At 25.7% G+C, this 26,963-nt stretch overlaps 1 protein-coding gene across 3 annotated transcripts in view; it reads right to left on the bottom strand.

Annotated features, from left to right (window-relative positions):
* The window catches only part of LOC111681675 (protein abrupt), a 103,680-nt gene that overhangs the window by 48,674 nt on the left and 28,043 nt on the right, over positions 1–26,963 (bottom strand). For 2 of the 3 annotated variants that reach the window (XM_023443559.2, XM_046946604.1), the window contains exons 3-6: positions 16,164–17,116; positions 14,620–15,124; positions 14,220–14,489; positions 13,859–14,078 (exon numbers count right to left, since the gene is read on the bottom strand). In XM_023443559.2, the coding sequence (XP_023299327.2) occupies positions 13,859–14,078; positions 14,220–14,489; positions 14,620–15,124; positions 16,164–16,648 (1,480 nt within the window). In that variant the 5' untranslated portion in view covers positions 16,649–17,116. The remainder of the gene's footprint in view (positions 1–13,858; positions 14,079–14,219; positions 14,490–14,619; positions 15,125–16,163; positions 17,117–26,963) is intronic. The other variant, XM_023443560.2, reaches the window with a different exon arrangement.

Raw genomic sequence — 26,963 nt, forward strand, 5'->3', positions numbered from 1 at the left:
ATGGACATCAAATTCGCGACAATATGGAGTTTCAAAGGCGACTATCCTTGGTATAATACAGGATTAGGACCATAGAGTAATTTTACAGACTTTGATGTATGAAACAAAAACTTCTTTTTCACTTAAAAGTTTCTTTAGAGAAAAACTCTCTTTTGCTAAAAAGTAACAAGAAAATCCATTTAAAAAGTTCTTTTGGGTTTAATTACTTTTTATGCTAAACCTCGTTTAACTACAACTACTGCAACAACATAAACTTCGACAATATAAAATTTATACAATTTGAAATGGATTTCAAAAATGAATTGAAATCCTATACGAATGAACAATTCAAATTATATTTTATTTTCTCTGGTAACAACTATACACACACATGAACACACATTTAAACATAGATGATTTGTTTTTTCTTTTGGGAAAAAAGGACACATAGTTACTTATACAGTTATACAAGCCAACTCATACAAACAAATACTTACGACTTACATAAACACATACTTACAACACTTGTGAATAATTTCAAAATTTTATCCCTTTTTTGTAGAAAAAATAAATAAATGTGTAATAGAAGTTTTGTGTTTGTTTGTATGTATGTGTGTGTGTGCATAAACTACGTTTTAACCAATATAGAAATAATATTAAAAAAAAAACTTTTTGTTTAGAAAATTTTCTAAATTTTCTACCTTAAGTACTTTGGGTCCTGTGTCCATTTGTTGTTTAAGCAGTAATACATCTACATACATATGTATATAACTTACAATATTTATGTATATATGTATGTATTCCTCTATACATATGTATGTATATAAACTTACATATGGTAATTGCAAATGTATTATGGAAATGTTTGTTAAAAGTGTAGGACTATACAGCATTCCTTTTTCTTAACTTTTTGTTTTTTTTTTGTTCCTTTTTTAGGATATTATACATTTATTTGTATAAGCACGTCCATTTTTATGTTATATTCATTCATATTCCCACAAAAAAACTAATATCTAATATATTTTCATATATGTATAAGTAAAGGACATTCAACATAAGTCTGTCTGTTTTTTACTCAAAATTTTATTTATACATTTTGCTATTGCTTTTCTCTAAAATGTATATTGTTATTTTTCAAATACAAACAAATCAAGCAAAAGTATGTGTGTATATGTGTTTTTTTCAGTTTGAATTTAATGTATTTTCTATATTTTATAATCAAAGGCAGTAGTTGTTCATGTCTGTGTGTGTGTGTGTGTGGAGAGTTTGAACCCCTTATTTTTTACATTAAAATTCAAATTATCCTTTCTTTATTTTCCTTTAACAAATGTGTGTGTGTTTTTCTTTACGTTCATTATGAAAATATTATTTAGATTTGAAATTTAAGTAGAAAATTAGAATTTCAATTGTGTGGCCATTGTTAAACAATTATAGTAAAACTTTAATTTTTTTGTAAACTTTTAAGTATAAGTTAATTTTTTAAATTTATTTCATTGCCTTATAAATCCTTATTACTGAACAAGATCAACAGTAAAGTCCTTAAAGTTAATTTAAAAAAAATACCTAAAAGTAGGCAATGGTTATTGAAAAATTTGTAAATTAGAAATATGATGTTAAAAAGGAGTTTAATTGAGCTGTTTGTAGGCATTGGTAGGCGGAGAATAGTTTTATTTTAAGAAAGTAACTAGAAAACCTGTAAGTAGGCAACAAAATTTGGAAAACACCTAAAATAGCCTTAAAGTAGACAAAGAAAAATGGTGCTTAACCTAAATAAATTAGGACCAACAATCAGATTTTGATAGAGTTTTCAAAGTCAAAATTCTTTGCAGGAGCGAATTTATGTGAAAATATTGGAGCAAGTCTTTCATACAACAGCACTTCTCTGACTAAATTCGTATGCTGCCACTTTCCTTTTAGTTACACAATATAAGTTTGAGCTGTCAAAACTTGCAAGTCGGCTTGCGCTACTATTCAAGGACCATTAACGCAGTTACAACGATAGGAGAAAGGATGTAATGGTCAAAACAGAGTCACTTCGAGTCTACTTAAATGCGCAGAGAAATACCACGTAAACCAAACAACCAAGTAATATATAATTAATCATATTTAATTGATTAGATTTCGCCTGAAATTAGGCAATTGATGTAAGAGATTTTGGTGATTTCAGTATGAAAGACATAGGGAAAAAACGTTAAAAGATCTAGTATGATCTAGCAAGAAAAACTATTGAGAATGAAGTAGTTGTTAAGTTTGATCTCACTTCCGCCTTATAGACCTAAATTGACTAGGTTAGTACTTATATCTTTAGTATACTTTAAGGCTTAAGTTTACTCTCTTCAAATAAAACGTAAATTACTTCTTTACATTAACCTAAAAATTTGTCATGTTTTTTGAAATATTCTTTCAAAAAAACGTATTTATCTTTGTCTTTCATAATCTAAAACATTTGATTTAAATAAACAAAAAAAAAAAAAAAAAAAAAAACAAATGGATATTTGCATTTAAGTGTTTTCTTTATAAAAATAAATAAATTTTATTATTTATACGCTTGATTGTACATATAAAGTAGTTTCGCCTGCTGTCAATGTCCATTTATGTGTGTAAAACCCATCATTTGATCGCTTATATAAAACAACAAAACACACACCCATATGATTTCACATGGAAAGCACACGCACACACTCACATGTAGTGTAGAAAAAATTATATGCAGCCTTTCAAAGAAATTTTTCTTAATATAGGCAGTTGTATATGTTACACACACACACTCCTACAAAATCCTTCAAAGATTACACTATATGCTGACTGCCCCATGCGTGTTAAAGGATAATGTATATTCATCAAAATGTTTGTAATAGTAATAGTAGTAGACGTATGGTATAGAAAATAAATAAACCTAAATGATCGAAAGATATTAATATAGAAAATAAAAAAAAAAAATACCTAGAAAAATGTTACCAAACGCAAAATGAGGAAAAAATGAAAAACATATGTATGTAGGAATGAATAAAGTTAAAAGGAGGAGCAGGAATCTAAATTAAGTAAGTTAAGGAAAGTGAGCTTGAGGTTAGTTTGTAAAGTATATAAAGTTAAGCAAATTAGTTTATAAATTATAACCACAAATACTATAGCCTACTTTAGGGAGCTAAAGAAGTTTAATTGTAGTTTTTAACAAAATGTTTTTTTGTAATTTTACTATTTTTAATAAGTTTTCTATTTAATTTTTAATTTACTCTCGTTATTTTATTTTCAATTTTATGTCTAAATTGTTGGCAAAGAAGTATCGATGAAATTGTTAAGAAGAAAAAAAAGTAAAAGTGCGTGCATTAGCAATTATTTAACGTACTATTTCTTGTTGTTGTTATTTAATATAACTTTAAGTATGTCTGTATACATATATCAATATATTATATAATATATTATTTTGCCTTACAAAAAAGTTTAGCTTACGATTCAAAGAGACTTACATACCTACATACACATATTAGCAAAAAAAAACCTGGCGTTATTGAGATGATATACGTGAGTTGAAGTTTCAAATGTCAATGTGTATGATAGCAGCAAAAAAAGTTTTGTAAGTAATGTGTTTGTAAGTAGATGTAATTTATACATACATATGTAATGTTAGATTTGAGTTTTATACGAAAAAGGTTTTTTGTTATGAAAATCAATATTTTATAATTTATTATGATGTGTCTAAGGAAGAAGCTTTCAAACATTTTAAGGCCCTAATTGAAGTGCGAAGCTTAAGAAATGTATGTAAAAATTCTTTAGCTGTAAAGTAACAATATAACTCCTTAAAGTAGATAATTGTAATTGTAGTTAAATATTTAAAAGCCTAAAATTAGGCAATAGTAAATAAGGCATCCAAACAAACGTACTGGCTACACTTTTAAGCTGCAAATCTCTTATTCATTCTGAATTTTATAAATCTGCCTTGAACAGATGGTCATCACTGACCTGCTGCTTGTTATTTAGAATGTTTCGGACTCTCAACAACTTAAACTAAAAAATCGTTCTAAAAAATAAGTAAAATCAGGTGAATATTTATTAACCTAAAAGTAGGCCTTAGAAAAAATGATTTAGTTATTCATTATGACCTGCTGCTTGTTATTTGGAATGACCCTGTCAGTCAGCAACTTAAACAAAAAAAAAAAACGTTCTAAAAATTAAGTAAAAACCTAAAAGTAGACTTCAGAAAACAATATTTAGTTATTCATTATGAACTTTATGGACCTGCCGAGATCAGGTGGCCATCACTGACCTGTTGCTTGTTATTTAGAATGATCCTGTCACTTAATATTCTAATCTAAATAATCGTTCTAAAAATTAGGTAAAATCTCGTGAGTAATTATTATTAACCTAAAAGTAGGCTTTAGAAAATGATTTAGTTATTCCGAAAGGTCTAAAAGTTTTACATCTGACTTTGGCTTTAAAAATTAAGCTGAAGTAGCAAGTGTTTTATAGAAGACAAAGTTTAAATTCCAGAAAATTTTGAGTTATCCAAATCTTGTTTACTTTAAGGTCCCCCGGGGGCATGTTACCTTGGCGAGACCTCCGCCTTGATGTTATTGCCATCCCGGGGTATAAAGAGGTGGCCAATACCTCCGGGACAGAAAAGTGGTTACAGTCTACTGCTTGGCTTAGTCCTTACATAGATTGATAAAGGTCTGACCAGAGTACCGCATAATCTGGTACTACGGGTGACCAGTTGCTGGACGATGGTAGACCCGTTTTCAAGTCTACCCAGTAGATGAAAAAGACCACTGTGAGATAAAGCCGTCAAGACAGGTGCTCACGTCAAAACTCTCATGTCACAATCATGTCTACTTTAAGGCTTAAACTTATTTCAACAAAAATCCTTAAAAGCAGCTAAGGTTATGGAAATTTAACATTGCCTACTGTCAGGCTTAAACTAATTAAACACTGGTTTCTTAAAAACGTCTAAAACTTGACAATATAAATTTAAAATAATTAATATTATTTAAAGACCATTTTAACAATAAAACAATTAGAAACAATTTGTTTTATACGTTACTTTTTGCGTTTTTGTTACTTAAGTGGCAGTTCATGTCATGTTGCCGCTGTTGTCTAGCAAAATACTAAAAAAAACTTTTACCTAACCAAACTATGGCATATGTGAAGGGGTGGGGGGAGGTGGTTAGGTAAGGTGGCTAAAGAAGCGAAAAAAACAAAGTTTATTTACTACAATTTAATGGGTGCGTTTACTTTAACTATTACCAGATATATTTGTACATATTTATTTATGTATTAAAAAAAACTAAAGCTACTACAGCTACAATCAAAGTATGTGTAGTAACAACTAGAAATGTTGATATTAACATTACATTAAGTATAAACGTTTAACAAAAGTTTTTCATTATTTTTATATATATAGTTTTTCACGTACAATTTGTTTTTTTGAGCTAGAGTGAGTGTGTGTGTAGAAAAGAAAACTTCTATATGTATTTGTATTTAATATATTAAATACATACAAGACACGCACTTACAATTTCATGTTGTTATTGCGATTATTTTTATTGTTTTATTTTTTCATAGTCTACTTTTAGGTGTAGTGTAGTTTTTTTTTTGCTGTAGCTATTTTTAACATTAAAAACAGTTAAATTAAACGTATGTGTATTTATTTATGGTTGTTATTGCTGTTAAAATGTTTAAGTAATGCGCGCGAATATAATGTTTCCGCCTGTTTCCGCTTTTCCGGTAGTTTACGTTGATTTTTTTTCTTCTTTTTCTGTATGTCTCTCCCGTACACGTATTTAATTTCTTTGATTACACCACAGCTTAATAAAACTATGTAAAGTTTTGTTATACAAATTAAATATTTTATGAAGATACCAACTAAAATACACACACAAATCAAAATTTTTATGGCAATTTAATTGCTAAGGAATAATGATAAAATTTTAAAGCCTAAAAGTAGGCTATCAAATTGATTACTTTGTCTGATAATAAATTCTTGAAAAAGTCTTATTAATGTTATTTTAAAGATTTTTTTATAAAATTTTTTTCTTACTTAAAAATTAACATTTTATTACTTTTCGAAAGCCAAGAAAAAGCAAATATTGCTGTATAATATTTCTATATTATGGCAAAAAGAAATGTAATAATGCACATATGTGTTAAAGGACATTTTCCATTCTTTTTTGGTCTCTTTTAGTATTTTTTTAAGAGCAAACGTAAAAAAAAACTAATATTTTCTTTTGCATTTTAATATGTTTTCTTATAGAGTATCTTAAGCACTGGCATTGTAAAATGAGTAAGATAGATTTTTTTTCTTTTTTTACAAAATTGTATAAGAAAAGGACGAAACACATAAGTCATGAACATTTTTAAAATTAAAATAAATTGTTAAACGAGAAAAAAATAAAATAAAAAACAAACTAAACAAACACATGATAAAACTTTAAACTAAAGGTTGAGATTTGCTGTATTTTTGCTGGCCACATAATATCAAAAAAAAAAACAGAAAAGAAAATGAAAACAAGATTGACAGCATATAAATAAGAAAAATAAAATGAAAAAATGTGCTTAAAGCTTAGACGAATTTTATAGTTACTCTACTAATAACTTTAAAAAAGGGATAGACGGACAATTTTATGGAAAACTGTTGAGCAGCTTAATGTGTATTTTCTGATTGTAGTTGTCCTCAATATACAGGAAGTTGGACGGATAAGTTTGTTGAACCATCTAATTTAAAGAACCTTAAAAATAACAATTATTTGGAGGCAAGTATGGACGGACTTTCTTTAGCTAAAGTATTATAGTTTTACAGCTTTTCTTTTCATTAAGATTTCTTACATTTGATCCTATATAAAGGATCCTTATAAGAACAGCTAATGGGAGGGAAAGATGAGACTTTATAAATGGCGTGGTATTATAATTTAACAGAATTGCTTTCCTTTTGTTCCTACATAAAGAATCCTTATAATAACAGTTGATTGGAGGGAATAATGGAAGGACCTTATTACGCCCACTTTAATAAGGCGTAGTTATTTTAAATATTGTGATTTTATAGGTTTTTTACGCTCCTTTTGATTACTTCCATTTGATTCTACATAAAGGATCTTAATAAGGACAATTGATTCGAGTGAATGATGAAAGAACCTTGACAGACTTTTGTTTCCTTTGAATTTCTTCTATTTGATCTTATAAAAAGAATCCTTAAATTGACAGTTTACTGGAGCGAATGTACTTCTAACGCCCACTTTATAAAAGGCGTGGTTAATTGGGAGGGAATGATGAACGAACGATTGTTACGCCCACTTTATAAAAGGCGTGGTTATTTCAAGTATTTTTAAGACTTTTGGTTCCTTAGGATTTTTTTCATTTGGTACTACATAATTAATCTTCAAACTGACAGTTAATTGTAGGGAATGATGAACGGAGTTTGTCTTTTTGATATTTCCATTCGATCCCACATAAGGAATCCTTCAATCCAATTAATGCGCAGGTGTTGGCACGCCTACTTTAAAAAAAGGCGTAAATTTTACGATTTTCTATTAAAAAAAATACTTTATTTTACAAATCAATTGATAAACTTAGTAGACTCTTTTTAGACTTAACTTTAAAATTTTTATAAAAACAAAAGCCATTTAAAAGGCCACAACAGACAAAAATAAACAAAACTTATTTTCTTTTTGTACAATAAGACAAATATCATTTCTATTTATTTATCTATTTTTTTTTTTTTTGGTTTTTCACTACTTTTGGCAAACATCACATATAAGCATTACTCTTCAATCTAGAGGTAGGCAGCCTAAAAGTATGCTACACTATATAATATTATTTTATTTCTTTACAATACCACATTATCAAAAAAACAAGCCCGTATATTTAATAAGTTTTTCTTAGATTTTTTTATGTTTTTCTATTTTTTCCTTAATATATAATTTGTTACAAGAAAATAACATGTGAGACAAACCACAACAAAGACTATGACGAGTTTGAGAGAGAAAAATAAAATGATGAAATAGTAAGAAGAAAAAAAGAAAAAAAACCATACAGCCTGGACCTTTTATTAAGTAAAAAAAAACATTTAAAATTTGTAAAGTTTATTTATAAAGTCTTACCCCCCCCCCCACTCTCTGTTGCTTTTTGTTCAAAGAAAAAAAAAAATACTTTATTTTCTAAACGCCCTTATATCCTGTTTCCTTTCATTTTATAAACTATACTATAAACACTGACCACTGTTTTCATTATAATGGTTTATTTTTCAAATAACAAAGTTTTCAATTTCATATGTTTTAAAAGTTCTCTATTATTTTCTTTTTTTATTTTTTTCTCCAATACTTTGGTTTTTGATTTTAACAAATAAAGACATAACCATCCTAAATGTATACTTTAGTTTTTATTTTCTTTCATTTATTTTGGGCAAATAAATTTATTTATTGAAATTTTCTTTAAAATTGTAACAAAACACATGATGCTTATGAAAGTGTTGTGATGCTGGAAGTTTATTATAAAACTCTTAATAGCAAGTTTATTTGCAATAAAAATCTGTTTTTTTTAATAAAATATAAATTTTATTTTAAAGGTGATTTTAAGCATTACATGCATATTTCTAATTAAAAACTCCCCTATCGTTAGTTATTCTTTACATTAAGGTCTAATAATATTAATGGTTTTTTCTTAGGAATTATTTAACTATAAGGTAAACATTTGTACTTAAATATAAATGTCTACTGCCCCTAACCCTGGTTTAATTTTCTTCTTAGGAACGAACATCTTTTTCTAATAACTCTCCTTCCTTCCTTTTTATACATATGTATGCATGTAAATAAGTAAGTATTTTTTAAGCTAAATATTACATGTTGTATTTCCTTTTTAATAAATTTGCTATTTTTTTTTTTCTAAGAAAAAGTAGAAATAAAAAGAAACTCAAACTGATGTATTTTCAATACAATTAAACACGCAATGTTTCAAGTACAATATTACTTACACGAATGTTGGGTATAAATAAATAAATTGTGTTTAATAACTAGAAAACAAAGGTTTATCTCTTTTATACTTATAAATTTTTTAAGAAACGAATTAGAAACCCATACATAGAAACATATTTTTTATGCTTATTTTTTCTTTATCGCAAAATATTGATTAGTATTTTATGATAGAAGAAAAAAACTCTTTAAAAATTTTTAAAAAATTACCCCGTATTCATAAAGATATTAATCACTTATTTTAGGTTTATTACGCACATTTTCCATACAATAATTCATCAATAACTTTAGAAAGCATTTGCGAATAATGGGATATTTGTTACCAAAGTTTTTACGTTAAGAAAACTACAGCTTTTTTAAAGCCAATAAAAGGTTTAAGTTAAAAACAAAAACATTTTTAACTTAAACCTTAGAATGCTTTACGTACTAAGTTCAGTATTCTTAGCTGCACATACCTTTAGTATGTATTTATAGTTTGACTGCTACGTTTCAAATAGTGTGGTGCACTTTTAGGCATGATATCAAATGTTAACATTGGTTTTTTATATTTAAAACTTATAGCTAAACGTTATTTAAAGCCAATTACAAAAACATTTTTAACTTAAACCTTAGAACGATTTATCTACTACGTTCGGTATTTAAAGCTGTACATACCTTTCGTATGTATTTGTTTATAGTTTGACAGCTACGTTTCAAAAAGTGTGGTGCACTTTTAGGCATGACAGCAAATGTTAACATTGGATTTTTATATTTAAAACTTATAGCATATCTACGAGGATTAGAAGTTCCCAAAAACTATGTGTGTTTTTAGGTGCTAAACGAAATCTTAAGCAAATTGCTAAACCATTTTTGCACTTAACCTTCTTTGTCCGGAATTTATAACTTTGCATACCAGATGGTATTTATAAAACCCGAACTCGATACAAAAGCCAAATATTTTAGGGCATTAAGCTAATGGTTTTATGTAAGGTGGAAGCGAACAAGGTCCATTTTCTTAGGAGCTAGGAAAATGTAGCCAAAATACCAGTGAACATTTGTAATGAAACGTAAACTCAAGAGTAGTATTTCATGAAGTCATTCCAGAGGCCATATTTTAAAATCTTTTAACAAAACTATTTAGAAAAAAAGAGTTGGGGAGATTTTGTCTCCCCAAGTCTAGACCTTGACCCTTACAACTACTATTTGATAAGACACAAAAAAAAAATAAAAGAATAAACAAACATTACAAAATGTAGCATACTTTTGAGAGAAAATGCTGTTAAACTTTATTTTCTTGTTTGAGAGTAAGAAAGGGCAGTCATTTTTGGAACTAGAAATGATTTTTGAAAAGTTTTAAGATTAAACATTAGGCTTATATTGAAAAAATATTGAATTTTAAATTTAATTTTTCACTTAAGTTTGTAAAAGTTAATACTTTTAAACAAAAGTTTTGGATAAATTGTTTTTTAATTAAAAAAATATTAAAAGTCTACTTTTAGGCGTTAAAATCTTTACTATTTAAACTTCGTAATATACTTTCAGGCTTAAATTTTCTGAAAACTTCTTTTTCAATCATTTTTAACACATTTTTTAACAAATCCTAAAAAAATAAATATATTCTCTTAAAGAAAGAACAAAAAGTCTTCACCTATCATAGGCCCAAAAAATGAATGTATTTAAATTTAAAAGCATACTTTTAGGCTTAAATATTAAAAAAACTCATTTTTTACATTAATTTAAACATAAAACCTATTAGCTTTTGAAATTATACTACAACTCCTCATAAAAATAGGAAAACAATAGTTTTGCACCTATAATGAACCTCAAAAAAATAAAAATCATGTATTTACAATTTGAATTACAAATAATATCCCATTGTTTTCATGAGCTTGTTTTTAGTTTTTTTTTTCACTGATGATGAGTAGTTGTTCTTTATTAGATGTCATAAGAATAACATAACACCAGGACTATTTATATTAAGCATGTGTATATGGTAAATGTATTATATAATCTACATAAGTATACATACATTATAAATATCCTTGTAATACACAACATATACACAAATATGTATATGTTAATGGTCGTTAACAGGACATAAGCATAGATATTGAATGTTTATAGATTATTATAATCATAATAAAAGAAATCTACATACAAACAGAGAAAAAAACACACATGCATGGCTTAAAGGAATAAAACAACATCCTTAAATAAAAACAAATATACAAAAAAAAAAAAAAAAAAAAACGAAGCAAGTCATTGCTTGGCAACCCTTAACTATGTACACTCATAAAAACATTCCTTCAATTTCCTATTAAACACCACACCACACCCTGTATTTAACTTATTACACACACATAAAACGTATGGTCAGTTTAAATAGATGTGTATTGAATATTAAAAAAAAAAAATACAATCAAACAAAATATTAAAGCAGCGCCGTATTATATGCAATATTATTTCATTTATATACATACATATTGTTAATATTGAACAAATGTTCAAAAATAATAATAATTTATTTGTATATGTGCATAGAAATAGATAATTTAATGGTAAATATCAAATACATTTCAGAGGATTGTCCTCTAAAGATGGGTCATCAAATGATTTTGTTTTTACTTTTGTGAAGGGTATAAAACACATTGACTAAATGTCTTTGATTATTATTATTATTTTTATGGCAAAGCACAAGCATTTACTCTCTATATATATATATATAATCATAAAAATAATTTTTAGTTATTGTTTTCAAGTATTTTTCGATGACACTAAATGTGCAAATAAAATCTGTAGAAAAAAAAATATATATTAAAACATATTAAGTGTTAAATTGAAACACGTTTTGGCTATAATCCTGGTAATTGTTGTTAAAATAAAGAATATTGGCTTAAGAATTTTTTGTTTTAAGGGGAAACTTTGTTTTTAGTTTTTCTAGCAAGATTTTTCACCTTTTCATTTTGTTTTAAGTTTTAAATATTAAATAATACAAAAATTATAATAAATATTTATAGTTTTTAAATAATAATTTTTAATAAAAAAGAAGGGCAAGCAATAATATTGTGGTTTTTTAATGACATTTAAATAATATTCAAACGGTTTGAAACCGTTTGTTATAAAACAACCCAGCAGCTTTTTTAATTAAAGAAAATGTTTTTATTATTTTATATTCTAATGACAAAGAGTCTTATTGATAAACTTTTAGCAAAGGTTTTTTAAATCAAATTTTTATAAAAATTTTGTTTTATAAACCTTTAATAAATGTTTATGAATAAGGCTGAAAAGCTTTATTTAAACATGTTTAATGAAATCTCGGTTTCATTATTTATTGTCTCATTAACAGTTTAAGTTAGCTTAAAAGCTTTCAGTAAAACTTTTCCAATTAACTGTAAATAAATTCTCGTTTTAATTTATTATTGTGCTCTAACAGTTTATTAGCTTGAAAGCTTTTAATAAAGCTTTTTAAATTAATTATAAAAAAACAATCTACAGAAGATGTGTAAAAGCTTTAAATAAAGCTTAATAGATTTCATTAAGTCTTAAATTGCATTAAACATTTTCATTATTTAACTATTTCCTCTCAACTCTTTTAATTCTAAAAGAGAGTATTCAAACCGAGTTTTCAAACCAGCAAAGAGCTTTAGAAAAGCTTTAACAAAAATAAACTTTAAAATTCCAAAAAATAATTTTCAAAAACTTCAAAAATTTTTAAAAATTTAAAAGAAAACAATCTATAGAAGATATTTAAATGCTTAAAATAAAGCTTTCAGAAAAGCTTAATAGATTTCATTAAGTCTTAAATTGCATAAAATATTTTCATTATTAAATTACTTCCTCTCAAGTCTTTCAATTATAAAAGTGAATTTTTAAACCGAGTTTTCAAACCAACAATAAGCTTTAGAAAAGCTTTAACATTAAGCTTAATTAAAAGATGTGCTTTGAAAACAAAAGTAAATAATTCGAGTACAGCTTTTTATTAGTTTTCTAAAGCATAAAGAAAATTAGTTTAAAATGGTTTAGATTTAATTGTAGAACTTTCTAAGCCTAAGAAAAAGATTTTAGAAAAGCTTACTGACTTTCTTTGTTAATATATTTACAAAACACTCAAAAGGAGTTTTTAAACCAAAAAAGCTTTAGAAGTCTTTAACAAAAAGAAAATTCAAAACACAATTTATAAAAACTATTAAGTTATTATTTAGCTTGCAGAAAAGCTTTTTATAAAGAAAGCTAAATTTAAAGATCTACTTTGAAAACAATTCTAATAATCCAAAAAAAGTTTTTTCTTAACTTTAAAAGCTTTTTTTTAAGTAAAACAGAGTTTAGTTTCACTTATATCATATCATAAACCTATTTTAATCCATTAAGCTTTGCTGGAAAACTTTTAGTAAGTAAAAACGGACAAGTATTAAATTGTTTTCATAATTTTAATTTCAAATTCTTTAGAAACTTATAAGATGCTGGGTGTTTGGAAACTTTATACTAAAAACACTGGTTGTTTTAAAATATAATGGCAAATTGTTTATAAATTTTATATAATTTTGACAATTTTTGTTTTTAAACTTACATAACTAATTTTCCTTAAGCCAATTGGTTCCAATACGTTTTCTTAACGGATGGTATCGATTTGCCATTATTCAAAATTAAAAAAAAATACTACATGCTTTTTCTTTGATATTGTTTACTTTAATAGAAAAATTAAAAAAAAAATATGCAAAATAAAATTTAAGTTGATCCAATTGGTTGTAATTTTTGATTCGGTTTTTTTTAATACATGATTACTTTTTTTTTGTAAATATTTCTTTTTCTGATTACAAATCGAGATGAGTAAATTTTGTCAACATAACAACAAGAGGCAAATATATATTGAATAGTATGTATATAGTTTCAAATATTTAATTAAATTTGTATTAAAATGATAAATAGAAAACTTGTGGACTTACCGAAATCATTAGCAGCCATACCGGAAGGACCTGGCAATAGGCCGGGTATACCTTGTAAACCTAAAAAGGCATTAGGGAAGGAATGAGAACGTTGATTGTCCATAGAGTCCATGGTGCCATCATGTTGGGCATCACCGCGATCAGAGGGTTCAGTATCGGAACTATTTGAGTCTTCGCCGGCGCTTTGGGCATGTAGAGAAGCCATATCGGGATGTTGTTTCTGAGAAAGATACAATAATAACAACAAAAACAAATGAGTAGGTATAAATTTTGGAAAAAAATAGTTTATCTGAAAGATCTGCTAAATCTTAAAAGATTTCTGTAAATATAAAATGGTTGTTGTTTTTTGTGGAATACTTACCTGTAAACCATTTGTATTTTCCAAAGCTTGTCCCAACAAAGATTCACGCATTTCACGATCACGATCGCGTGAGGTTTCACGACTACGATCACGATTACGTGTTAAAGGATGTTGACCAGCTACTGGAAATTCACGATCGATTAGCAAACGTTCGGGACTGATACCATGTTGGGCACGAAACAAATCAGCACTTTTTATTCTTTTCTGAGGAGGAGGTGTCAAGTGATTATTACGATTGCTATCCGAATCCGATAAGTCCCAATGATTAGCCTATATAATATGATATTAAAAAGAAAAGAACAGAAAATAAAATTACATAAAAAGCTCTTTTGTTTCGCGACAAATCTATTTTTTCCATTTGTTGTTGTTTTTTTTTTTTTTTGGAAATTGTCTACTTTACTTTATTGTTATTGTTTGATTTTCTTACGGGAGACGCTGACGAGGCCTTCAATTCCTGTATGGCAGGGGTATTTCCACTATTCGAATTGTTATTCTTATTATTGTTGTTGTTGTTGTTGCTACTACTGTTATTATTGTTATTGTTGCTGTTGTTATTATTATTGCTGCTATTATTATTATTAAGATTGCTGTTGCTATTATTTAATAAATTATTTAAAGGTGTAGTCGATCCTAGCGATGGTGTTGTAAATGGTGAGTTGGAGGAATTGCTTAAAGCTTGAGTAGCAGCTGTCAAGAAATTCAATTTGTTCGTACTGCCTGATAGTTGACTGTTTAACGCTGTATTCAATTTATTGGAGGGCGTTGAGGAAGCGAGTGTTGGTGTGAAGGAGGCCGATGAGCCGTTGTTGACATCGGCTAGACCTCGTATTTGTAGTAAATGGGCGGTTTTTAGGAATTCCGGCAAATGTTCATGACCCACATTGACTTCGCCGTTGTACATAAAGCTGGAAAAGGGGTTTGGAATTTGGGGATATTTGTTAAAATTAAGAAGTTTTTCAGTTTTTTTAAAGAAGAGAATTATTGTCTCATTTTTTGTCTAAAGATGTTTATTAAAAACATAAATATTTTCGAAATAACAGTTTTTTAAATTTTCCCTAAAAAGCTTAATTTCAACAAAAAAGCTTTTTCTGTTAAAAAATTAAAAATATATTTTTAAATTTATTTATCTTTTTGTAAGTTTTTTTTATATAAATCCTTGTTTTAAAAGCTTTTCATATATATGTTTTTTTCATAAAAAGCTTTTTATTTAAATTTTTTTTTTTATAAAAGCTTTTTATTTAAATGTTTTTTTTTATAAAAGCTTTTTATATAAAATAATTTTTTTAATTATTTCAACTTTATTTCAGCTATTTTTTATATTTTTTTCCTAAAAAGCTTCTTATGTAAATGTTTTTTTCAAAAAAGCTCTTTATGTAATTTTTTATAAAAAGCTTTTTTCAGCAATTTTTTTATAACAAATTTTTTTTACAAAGATTGTTTTTACATGTAATTTAAAAAAGCTTTTTTTATATAAATGTGTTTTTTTTAAATAAAAACCTTTTTATGTAAATATTTTTTCATAAAAGCTCTTTATGTAAATTTTTTATATAAAAAGATTTTGCAGCAATTTGTTTAACAAAGCTTTTTACCTAAGATTGTTTTTACAAGTATTTTTTTCATACAAAAGCTTTTTTGTATTATAGTTTTTTTTTATATGAACGTTTTTTCACAAAAAAGCTTTTTTCTATAAAATAGCTTTTTCTCTAAAAAAAGATTTTTATATAAATGTTTTTAAAGCTTTTTTTGTATAATTTTTTTCCGTACAAAATCGCTTTTTTATTAAGTTCTGTTTCATCGAAAAGCTTTTTTCTGAATAAAGCTCCTTTTTTATAAAAAGCTTTTTGGTATAAAAACTTGTTTCAACATTTTTCTTTATAAAAAAGCTGTTTCATCTAAAATATATTTTTTCCACAAAATAAGCTTTTTTACCCAAAAATAACTCACCTCAATAAATTCTCCACATCATCGGCCGGTACATCTCTCAATATAACAATGGGATGTTCACATGGATTTGCCTTTAACAATTTACGAAAATAGGGACTACAAGCGCTCAGTACGACCTTGTGAGCGGTAAAGGAACGTTCATCACAGGCCAATGTAACATCGACAAAATCTTCTTCATCTCTCAAATGACGAAATGAACTCAACATCGAAGTTTGATAATCATTCCATTTTAAAGCATATTGTTGTTGCTGTTGTTGCTGCTGATGTTGCAACTGCTGTTGTTGTTGCTGTAATGTTGCACTTATTATAGCAGCCGTTTGCTGTTGTTGTGTCTGTTGTTCCATAACGGATGATGGTGCAGGCGAAGTGGCCAAATTGGCTGTATTTGCTGTTGAGGCTGTGGTGGCGGCAGGCGGTAATGGTTCCATTTTAACAACCCCTGCGTTATTATTCTCTGCTGTTTGTAATTGTGTTGATTCAGTCATTTGCGTCGTAGTGTTTGTTTTTGTTTGAATTTTAAGTGAAATCGCACAAAGTTTTGTTGATCTCTTTTATTTCTGTAATATGAAGACAATTTGTGTGTTTTCTTTAAAAGATTTTATTTGTTTATTATTTTTAATAGGGAATTAATGCAATCCTTTTAGTTTGTATTTTGATTTTATATTGTTTAAATTATTAATAGTTTTCCTTGTTGTTTTTTTTTAGTATGCAAACTAGGCCATTAAGGGTTTTTTGTCTTTTATAAAATTTTTTAGATTTCTAGTTCTTTTTTTTTTTTGTAATAAAGTAGGTTTAGCTAAAGTTCCATTTTTTCTATTGTTGGGTTTAATATTTCTAAAAAAAAGGGATTTCTTTTGTCTTTTTAACGCAGTGACCCCAACATTTGTTCGCTTGTCTTGTTTTGAAGAGTTATGTTTAGTTTAGCTATTAAATTTCAATAATTGGACGGAATTCTGTAAATAAATAAAGAAAAATGTGTTTGATTTAATAAAAAAATTGATTTATAAGTAAATATGAATGTTAAATTTTAAATAAATATTTATTTGTTTAAAAAAATTAATCACTTAAGAAACTATTGCTTTAATAAAGGGTTTCTTTTTATGGTCTTTTTACAAAATTTATTTAAATTTTTTATTTCAAAAGTTAAGTTATAATTTGAATACTAATATATTCAAATTATAAAGCTTTGTAATTTAAGAGCTTATTTGTTATACTTCCAGAGCTTTTCGAAGTTTAATTTTAAGCTTCGTAAAAATGTTCTTTTTTAAGCTCTATTTATAGTGCAATTTAAAATGTAATCATATATCATTCATTATAGCCTAATTAAAGCTTAAAATGTAGCTCTTTATTGAGCTTATTTAAAGCTTTGACTGTAGTTTAATTTTGATCTACACTAGTGGGACTTTTTGCAGTCACTCTTTTGATTTGATTTAACAGCATTATATAGCACAGTTTACGACTAAATTTTAGGTCCTTATATAACCCAACCTTTGATTAATATGTTTATCATTGAATAGATCAATTAAAAAGCTTTATTGTAAAGCTTTATAGGTTCAAATTTAAGCTTTAGTAACAAGTCATTTTGCAGTTTAGCTTTGAACTTTATTGGATGACCCTTTTAAAGTTTACTATTAGTTTTAATTGAAAAGCTTTTTATAGTTAATGTTAAAGCTTCAATTGTTGAGCTTTATTTGGTCCATTCTCAACTTTTTTTTAAGCTTTTATTTTGTAGAGAGTTATACGTTTATTGTAGATATTTAAATCTAGTTTTAGCTCTTATTACAGATGAGTATAAGCTGTAATTAAAAGCTTTTTGTTAAACATTTTAACTTTGCTAGTGGTTTATATGTTTAATTTGTGTTAAACATTTCAACATTCAATTAAAATGTTTAATGTGGTCCAATTTATGATTCCATGCTAGGGCTTATGTGGTTAATTTTAAGCTTCTCTAGTTGAGCTTTATTTGGTCAATCTTAAGCTTCAAGCGTAAAACATTACTTGATCCATTTAAAAGCTTACTATAGAAATTTTTATTTAAATTTTAACTGTGATAGTAGATCCTTTAAAAACTAATTAATTGAAAGCTTTTTTTCATTTTACTAGATCTTTGTTTTAATCCAATTTAAGCTGCAAATAGAGAGCTTTATGTACTTTAATTGTAAAGCTTTAAGTGGTTACTTTAAAGCTTTTTGTATTTGAGCTTTTTAGTCTATTTTATAAGCTTTTCTTCTTAAGCTTTATATAATCTTCCATAAGCTTTTCTTATTAAACTTTGTGTGGTCGTCCATTTTAATCTTTTTTTTTTTTTTGAGAATTTGTCTTACCTTGTAGAGGTATAATAACAAAATAGTTTAAATTATCTTGAAAAAAGCTGTACTTTTTCTTGACTACAGCTCAAGTTGAACGCCTTTAGTTCAATTAAAATTGTTTAACTATTTTATGAATATTATTGTTTATGATTATTTGTTAATAACCCCATAAAATAACAGAAACAATATACAAAAAAATTATATTAAACTTAAAAACACAAAGATTTTTCGAAATTATCATATGACCGGAATTGACCTTTTTTTTCTTCATCTAGCTTTAACTCTAAAAGAAACAAAAGAACTTTAAAATTGATTTGAAATTCCAAAATAATGTTAATAAAATGTAAATTAAGATTTAAACAAGATTTCTTCTTACAAGCAGGCACAAGCACTTATTAACTGAAATGTTGAGAAGAAAAAAAAAAAAAAAACAGTGACAGAAGAAGAAGAAAAAAAGTAGAAAAAAATCTAAAAATTGTCATTATTAAAGGGGCGTAAACTTGCGTAGATTTAATCATTATATGAATTAATAAAGAAAAAAAAATGATTACCGCTCTAGTATAACTTACACTCGCAACTACACTCACTCACTCATTCACTCACCTCTACAATAAAAATAAAAAAAAACAACAAGCAAAGTAATCAAATGTATTATTTATTGTACGTACACAACTAAATTGTAAAGAAAACAAGAAAAAAAAAGAAACAATCAAACTCAATTCAACAACAACTACACAAACTTAAAATAATAAACCTACAATAAAAAAAGAAGAAAAAAACTATACATTAAAAACAAATACATGAACAATGAACAAGAAAAAAAAATGTACAAAACAAAAAAAAAATTATATACAATAATAAAAACAACAACAACACAATAATTTTAACCAATGAAAACTACACGCACATTAAATACCAACAACAAAAATAAATACATAAATGTACATGTTGGCCAATAAGAGAGATTAAAATAATAAAAAAAAATACAACACACCAACAACAACAACCTTAAAATTATATTTTATTTTTTTCCATATTGTAGTTGTGGTACTAATAATAATAACAATAACAACAACAACAACTACATGTTAGTGTGTGGTAAGAGATCTCTATTTATTGTCATTGTATTAAATACTACTCTCTCACCCATACTTTAAAAATCTGTTTCTTTTTTTTTATTACATAAAGCAGGTTACAATAATTTAGTTTTCTATACAATTTCAATAATTTTTAAAGTTGGAGATACTAACTAAGTTAGAAAAGAAACTAATTTTATTGTTTTTTTGTTGTTGTTGTATTATTGAAAAGAAGCTGATGGAAAAAACCTTAAAATAGTTAAAATTATAAAATAAATATGTATGACGTCAATACACTTACAATGTTGTAGATTACTTTTTTATTTTCGTTCAAAAAAAACCAACGCATTTGAAAATTTAAATACACACATTAATTTAGTTTTTTTTCTATTTGTTTGTCTCAGATAGTTAAATTTCAAATACTTTTAAATTGTTGTAACGGTTTCTAATTTAGTGTTGGTGTTTGTTTTTAAGCTAAATTAATTGAAATTTTGTAATTAAGACCAAAAATGCTAATTTTGTAAAAAAGAGGAGTTTGAACATTTCAAAAAAACTAATAAAAATTTAATTTTACCTTGTCAGAAACTAGAATATAGACTAGGCTATAGACTAGACTATAGAATAGATCATAGACCAGACTATAGACCATACTACAGATTAGACTGTAAACTAGACTAAATACTATACTATAGACTCGACTAGAGACTAGATTATAGACTAGACTTTAGACTAGGCTATAGACTAAATATTAAACTTAACAGTAGACTAGGCTTTAGACTAGACTATAGGCTGGAATATAGACTAAACTACAGACTAAACTGTAGACTAGACTATAGACTAGATCGTAGACTAGACTATAGACTAGACAATAGACAAGACTATAGACTAGACTATAGACTAGAGTATAGACTAAAGTATAGACTAGAGTATTGACTAGATTATTGACTAGACTATAGACTAGACTGTAGACTAGACTATAGACTTGACTATAGACTAGACTATAGGCTAGACTATAGACTAGACCATAGACTAGACTATAGACTATAGACTAGACTATAGACTAGACTATAGACTAGACTATAGACTAGACTATAGACTAGACTATAGACTAGACTATAGACTAGACTATAGACTAGACTATAGACTAGACTATAGACTAGACTATAGACTAGACCATAGACTAAACTATAGAGCATATAAAAGACGAAACTATAGTCTGGATTATAGACTATAGTTCTGATTGTAGACTAGACTTTTCTTTTAGTTAGACGATAAACTAATCTTACACTATACTTAAGATCAGAAGATATTTTCTCAAATATTAATTGAAAATTTTAATAAAACCTTATTTAAAAAAAAAATAATCATTTTTTTCATTTAAAATTTTTGAAAAACTTGTTTTCAAACTCCAATTGAATTTTAAACTTTCTTTAAGCGAAACAAAAAAAAATTGTTGAAAAAAACAACAACCTTTTACTAAATTCCCCACTACTAATTTAAGTATTAAACTTCATATTAGTTGATTTTATTGCCACAAACCAATATTGAAAAAGTAAAAAAAAATGTCAATGAACTTTGAGACAAAAGACATTAAAAATTGTTATCCAGAAAAGAAACAAATATTCTAAAATAAAACACACACGTTAAAAAAAAACCAAATCCTAAATAGCTACAAAAATACATGAATTTATTGTCATCAACAACATCGTCATCGGCAGCATCGATTGGTGGTACATAAAATAATATAAAAAGTATTTAATGAAAAAAAAAAAAAACTAAAACTTAAGAAGAAACTAAAGTAGAAGTAAGAAGACGATGAAAAAAAACCAAAATTTACATAAATCAGCCATAAATTAAATTAGGTAAAAATACTTAAAGAAAAAATGTTGAGGTTTCTTCTTCTCTTTATATGTTTTGGTTTAGATATAGAAGTAGTAACTAATATGTTGTTGTATTTAATTTAATACCACTACAACAACATTTACCAAAAAGAAGTAATAATAAAATAGATATTTTTTGTTGTTTCATAAAATACCCACACATAGATCTTTATAGATTTATATAAAGAAATAAAAACCAGCATCATTTACAATAGAAATATTTATTAAAGACTTTTCTAAGTTAAAAAAACGTTTTGATATCTTTTTTTTTGCTGTTTAGAGAGACAATTAATAAGTATTCAAACTTATAATAAAAATTAGAAACAACTATTTTTTGAAAAAAAAGGAGAAAGCCAGAAATAAATATTTTAAGAAATTTATTTATATTTGAAAAAGAGAGAAAATAATAAATAATGTCATTGCATGTTAAAGAAGAATTATGATGTTGATTGAGATGGTTTCTTTAAGAAAAAGTACCGTTAGTGTAAAAATTTCTACTTTAAAGTTAAAGTTTAGTTTAGCAATATATTTAGTTAGAAAGTACTTTTTTGAAAAAAAGTACAAAATTTGCAGGATGGCAATAGAATTAAAGATCGTATTCATAAACAAGTTTTTAGTTTATAGACTGTTTATAAATCAAACTTTTATGAACATTTTGCTTTATAAACCTTTTATAAAATGTTCTTTAAGAATAAGTAAGTTGTCGTTTAAATAGGGAGTTTTGAGCCAAATCTGTAAAACGTACAAAAAGTAAGTTTTTTGAAAAAAGGTACTTATTTTAACAAAAAAGTACCAAATTATTAAAAAATAATAAAATTGCATTTTAAACAGCAAAATCTTGGTTTATAAGACAATAACTATAAAAATGGGCTTTAAAAAGTACTTTTTTTAAAAAAAGTACCAAAATTGTTTGAAACTTCAAATCGTTGGCCAAAAACGTCAAAATATTGTCACAAAATTTAAATTGTAAAAAATGAAAAAAGAAACGTTTAAAAAGGTTTTTTAAAGTACTTTTTCAGAAAAAATTTTTTTAAAAGTACTTTTTTGAAAAAGTACTAAATTGTTTACAATTGTAAAAGTTCTATTTTACTGTTACATACATACAAATTTTAGTTAAATTTGTTAAATTAATTATTGAAAGAAAAGGTTCAAAAAAGTATGTTTTTGTTTAAAAAAGTACTTGTTCAAAAAAGTACTAATTTGTAAAAAAAATCAAAAGTGAAAAATTTTTCTTTAAAACTTAAAAATAATATAAATTGCTAAATTAAATTATTGAAAAAGTACAAAAAAAGTATTTTTTACAAAAAGTACCTTTTTTTTAAAAAAGTACCAAATTAAGGAAAAAGTAACAAAACCATAAAAATTATGGTTTAAATATAAATTTATGACAAAGTATTTAAAAACACATGCATCAAGTACTGTTTTCTTAAAAAAGATACCTTTTTAAAAAAGTATCAAATTGGGGAAAGAGTAACAAAAATATAAAGTATGAATTTATGAAAATATTATTTAAAAAAGTTCAAAAAATTGCGTTTATTCGAAAAAAGTACTTTTTTTTTAAAACGTATAAAAAAATAACAAATTTTATTTAAAAACCTTAACATTATTGTTGAGGTATAAATTTTTATATAAAATTATTGAAAAAGTACTAAAATATATGTTTTTTTTCTAAAAAAGTACTTTTTTAAAAGAGTACTAAATTAGAGAAAAATCACAAAAACTTAAAATTGTTGAGATATAAATTGTTATATAAAGTTTTTGAAAAAGTGCCAAAAAATATATTTTTTCTAAAAAGTACTTTTTTGTAAAGGATACTAAATTGTACAAAAAGCCACAAAAACTTAAAATTTTCAATGAAGCTGTACTTCACTTTAAATCATTTTATTGTTTATTTTACCGAAAACTTTAATACTTTTTTGCTCCTTTTTTTGATAGCATTTCCTTTGAATTTAAAATTGTAATGACTCATATTGGTTTAACAAACAAATCAAGCACTTCCTTCCCTCCCCTTTTAAAACAAAAAAAATCTGCACATTTTTCTTGAATTTTTTTTTTTGCTGTTCTTTTTAACCAAAACTAAGAGTGTGTAAACTGATGTATAAAAACAATTGAGCAATTTGTTATTTTTGTTCCTTTAGTTTAACATAATAAACATTTACCACACATTTATTTTACGATTATTTCAACGCGTATTTATTTTTATTATGTCGCTAAGATATTAAGACATAAACAACTACATAAAATATATATGAATAAACGAAAAAATAAAAAAAAAATCAACAAATATTTATAAATATATTACAAATAAACAGGGCTACATGAAGACGTATCCAAAGAAAAAAAAAAACAGTACCCAACATAAACACATCACAAAATATGAATTTTTTATAAAGACAACAGGCGAAATAAAAGTACTTTATATATATGTATGTATGTATGTAGATGGGGAAAAACAACAGACATACATAAGTACATACATACTTGTGCTAAAAAAGTAAAGGCAAAGAAATGAAAAGTGGAAAAAAGCAAATCCCTAAGTTTCTTTTAAATACAAACGAGTAAAAGACAGGGGTGCCACAAATAAATTTGGAATATACCATTGTAGTGGGGAGGCTATTAAGCGTTTGTGCAGATGTTTGGTTCCTACATCCACCTCGGCTCAGAGCCGATTTAGGTATGTCTGTTCGGCTAGCTGTCTGTATCTATCTATCTATCTATCTATCTATCTATCTATCTATCTATCTATCTATCTATCTATCTATCTATCTATCTATCTATCTATCTATCTATCTATCTATCTATCTATCTATCTATCTATCTATCTATCTATCTATCTATCTATCTATCTATCTATCTATCTATCTATCTATCTATCTATCTATCTATCTATCTATCTATCTATCTATCTATCTATCTATCTATCTATCTATCTATCTATCTACTTATCTATACATATAAAGTTTTTCAGCTCATTCTTACACTGCGTCCTTAGAAATTTGCCTACTACCTGTCTTCTTATAAAGTATTTATTTAGCTTAAGAAAAACCCCAACAATTTGGCCTCATAAACTTAAGAATAAATTGAGGAATCCGTAAAAAAAGAAGGGTTTGCAACTGGTGAAACGTTTGCCGGTGTATTAAGTTAAATATCAATTTACAAAATACATAATAGACGTTATTGAAATAAAAACTAAACATATCATCAATAAAACCTCAACAAAATATATACTTATGATAATAAAAATAAAACATATGTAAATAAAAATGTCTATAAAAATATAGAAAAAGATATTTGTTAAACAAATAAATTTATATAAATAAAATAAAAAATAGAAGAGATTAAAAAAAAGCGAACAGACTTTTTAGTTTAATTTCTAAAATTTCCAATTAAAATGTCAATATAGAAAAAAATTTAATGAAATAATTAATTAGATTTCATATGAAAATGGATTGGCAGGCAGGCTAAAACCACATTAAAACAAAACAGCAGGTCATGGTCAGCTAAATGGTTTAAAAACCTTTCTTTATATAAATTTAGAAATTTTAATTAAATTTTAATTTAAAATTAAAAAAAAAAACAGCCTAAAATTCTACTACACTTTAAAAATTAGCTTTAAACCCTAAAATAGGCTTTAAAAAATATAAAATATTTACTTCCTCTTTTTTTACCCCAACAAAATTTTCATTTACACAAACAATTCGTAATAAAACGGTCTATGCTTTTCAAATAACTTATTTGGTCTTTAGTAATCTACACAATAGTATTCACAACATCGTCGTGTACTTGCAAATTATTGTTATAGATTTTCTACAAATATAAATTGAATAATTTGAAGTAATTAGTACACAGCTAATTATATTAATGATTTATGTAAATTTACTCTGGTCTCTATCCAATTGAACTTTTCAAATACTATACAGTGATATATACTTGTCACAAAAACAACAACAACAACTACAACAAATTTTAAGTAAAAATGTCATAAGAAGTAATAATTGTGATTGTAGTAAACATCAAAGACGACAATTAATTTTAACTTAAATGTTCCATTTTACACAAAAATTGATTTAAATATTTAATTACACTTAAAAAAGTGCAGATATGGATGGCACTTTTTACATTAGTGTTTTAGGGAGATTTTTAGTATAAATTTTAAAATTTGAACTATGTTTTATAATAATATTTTATGAAATGAACAAAAAGTACTTTTTGGAAAATAAGTACCAAATAGTAAAACCATACCTTGCTGGTCTAAAATGAAGCAAATTTTAGCTTAATACTGTGTAATAATAAGTAAATTAGTTATAAAATTTCAATAAAATTATATGTAAAGATAAAAAGTACTTTTATTAAAAAAAGTACCAAATAGTAAGTCCCCGCAACATTAACAGTCTAACATGAAAATGTTTATATAAAAATATTTGATTTAATTAAAACTTTTCCCTTTAATAAAAATTTTTCAGAAAATGTTTGAAAAAGTACTTTTTTTATAAATGTTTACAATTTAACTTTAAATGTTATTTACATATAAAAAGTAAAACAGTCTAACATGAAAATGTTTATTTAAAAATATTTGATTTAATTAAAAATTTTTCCTTTAATACAAATTTTGTTATAAAAATTAAGAATATGTTTGAAAAAGTACTTCTTTTTTATAGAAAAAGTGCCAAATAGCTTAAAACCGACAAAAAATGAGGGCAAATGTAAATAAAAAAAGTACTTTTTTCCACAACAATTTAACAAAAAGAAAAAAGTACATTTTTTCACAAAAGTACCAAATCACAAAAAAATCATCTTAAGAAGTAAACATTTTAGCGACATGTTTACAATTTAACTTTAAATATTATTTACATATAAAATGTAAAACAAAAGCATTTAAAATTTTGCAAAAAGTACTTTTTTAAAAAAGTACCAAATAAAAAAGTACTTTTTGACATAAAGTACTTTTTACGTTTTGGGTATTTTAAAAAAAATTACCTAAAAATTACAGTTTCATAAAGTGAAGTTTTCAAAAAAGTTTTTAAAAACAGGAAAAGTACCTTTAACTTGAATGAAATTCTGTAATTAGCCAGCAAAGACCGGCTAATGACTTGTACTTAAATAGTCATTTACTTTTCAATTACAACTACTTACTGTCTGCATTACTTTTAAGTAATCTTATTAAGACTAACATATAATAACATAAATATGAACTTTATTTTAAGTTTTATGGCTTCTTTTCGCATATTTCATTGAAATATGTGATTCACGGCTGTCACATCTAACAAGGTTGTAAGAAAATGTCAGACAATTGTCTGAAGTTTCATTTTTTTTAAACTTTGTTAGAAAAACCATTTCTGATAATGTTGTAAAACAAAGATTGTAAACTGATGCTGTTGTTAGACATTTTGTGAAAATTTTTCTGACAACATTGTAAGATTTAACAACTGTGTAGTATACAAGCTTTAGTAATTGTTTTTTAAAGCTTTAGTAATTGCAGAATACGAACCTGATTCTGTATGAGCATTTTTTTGTGTTTCAAACTTAGCTAATTTC

Source organism: Lucilia cuprina, chromosome 2 (genome assembly GCF_022045245.1).
Source record: "Lucilia cuprina isolate Lc7/37 chromosome 2, ASM2204524v1, whole genome shotgun sequence".
Lineage (NCBI taxonomy): Eukaryota > Metazoa > Arthropoda > Insecta > Diptera > Calliphoridae > Lucilia > Lucilia cuprina.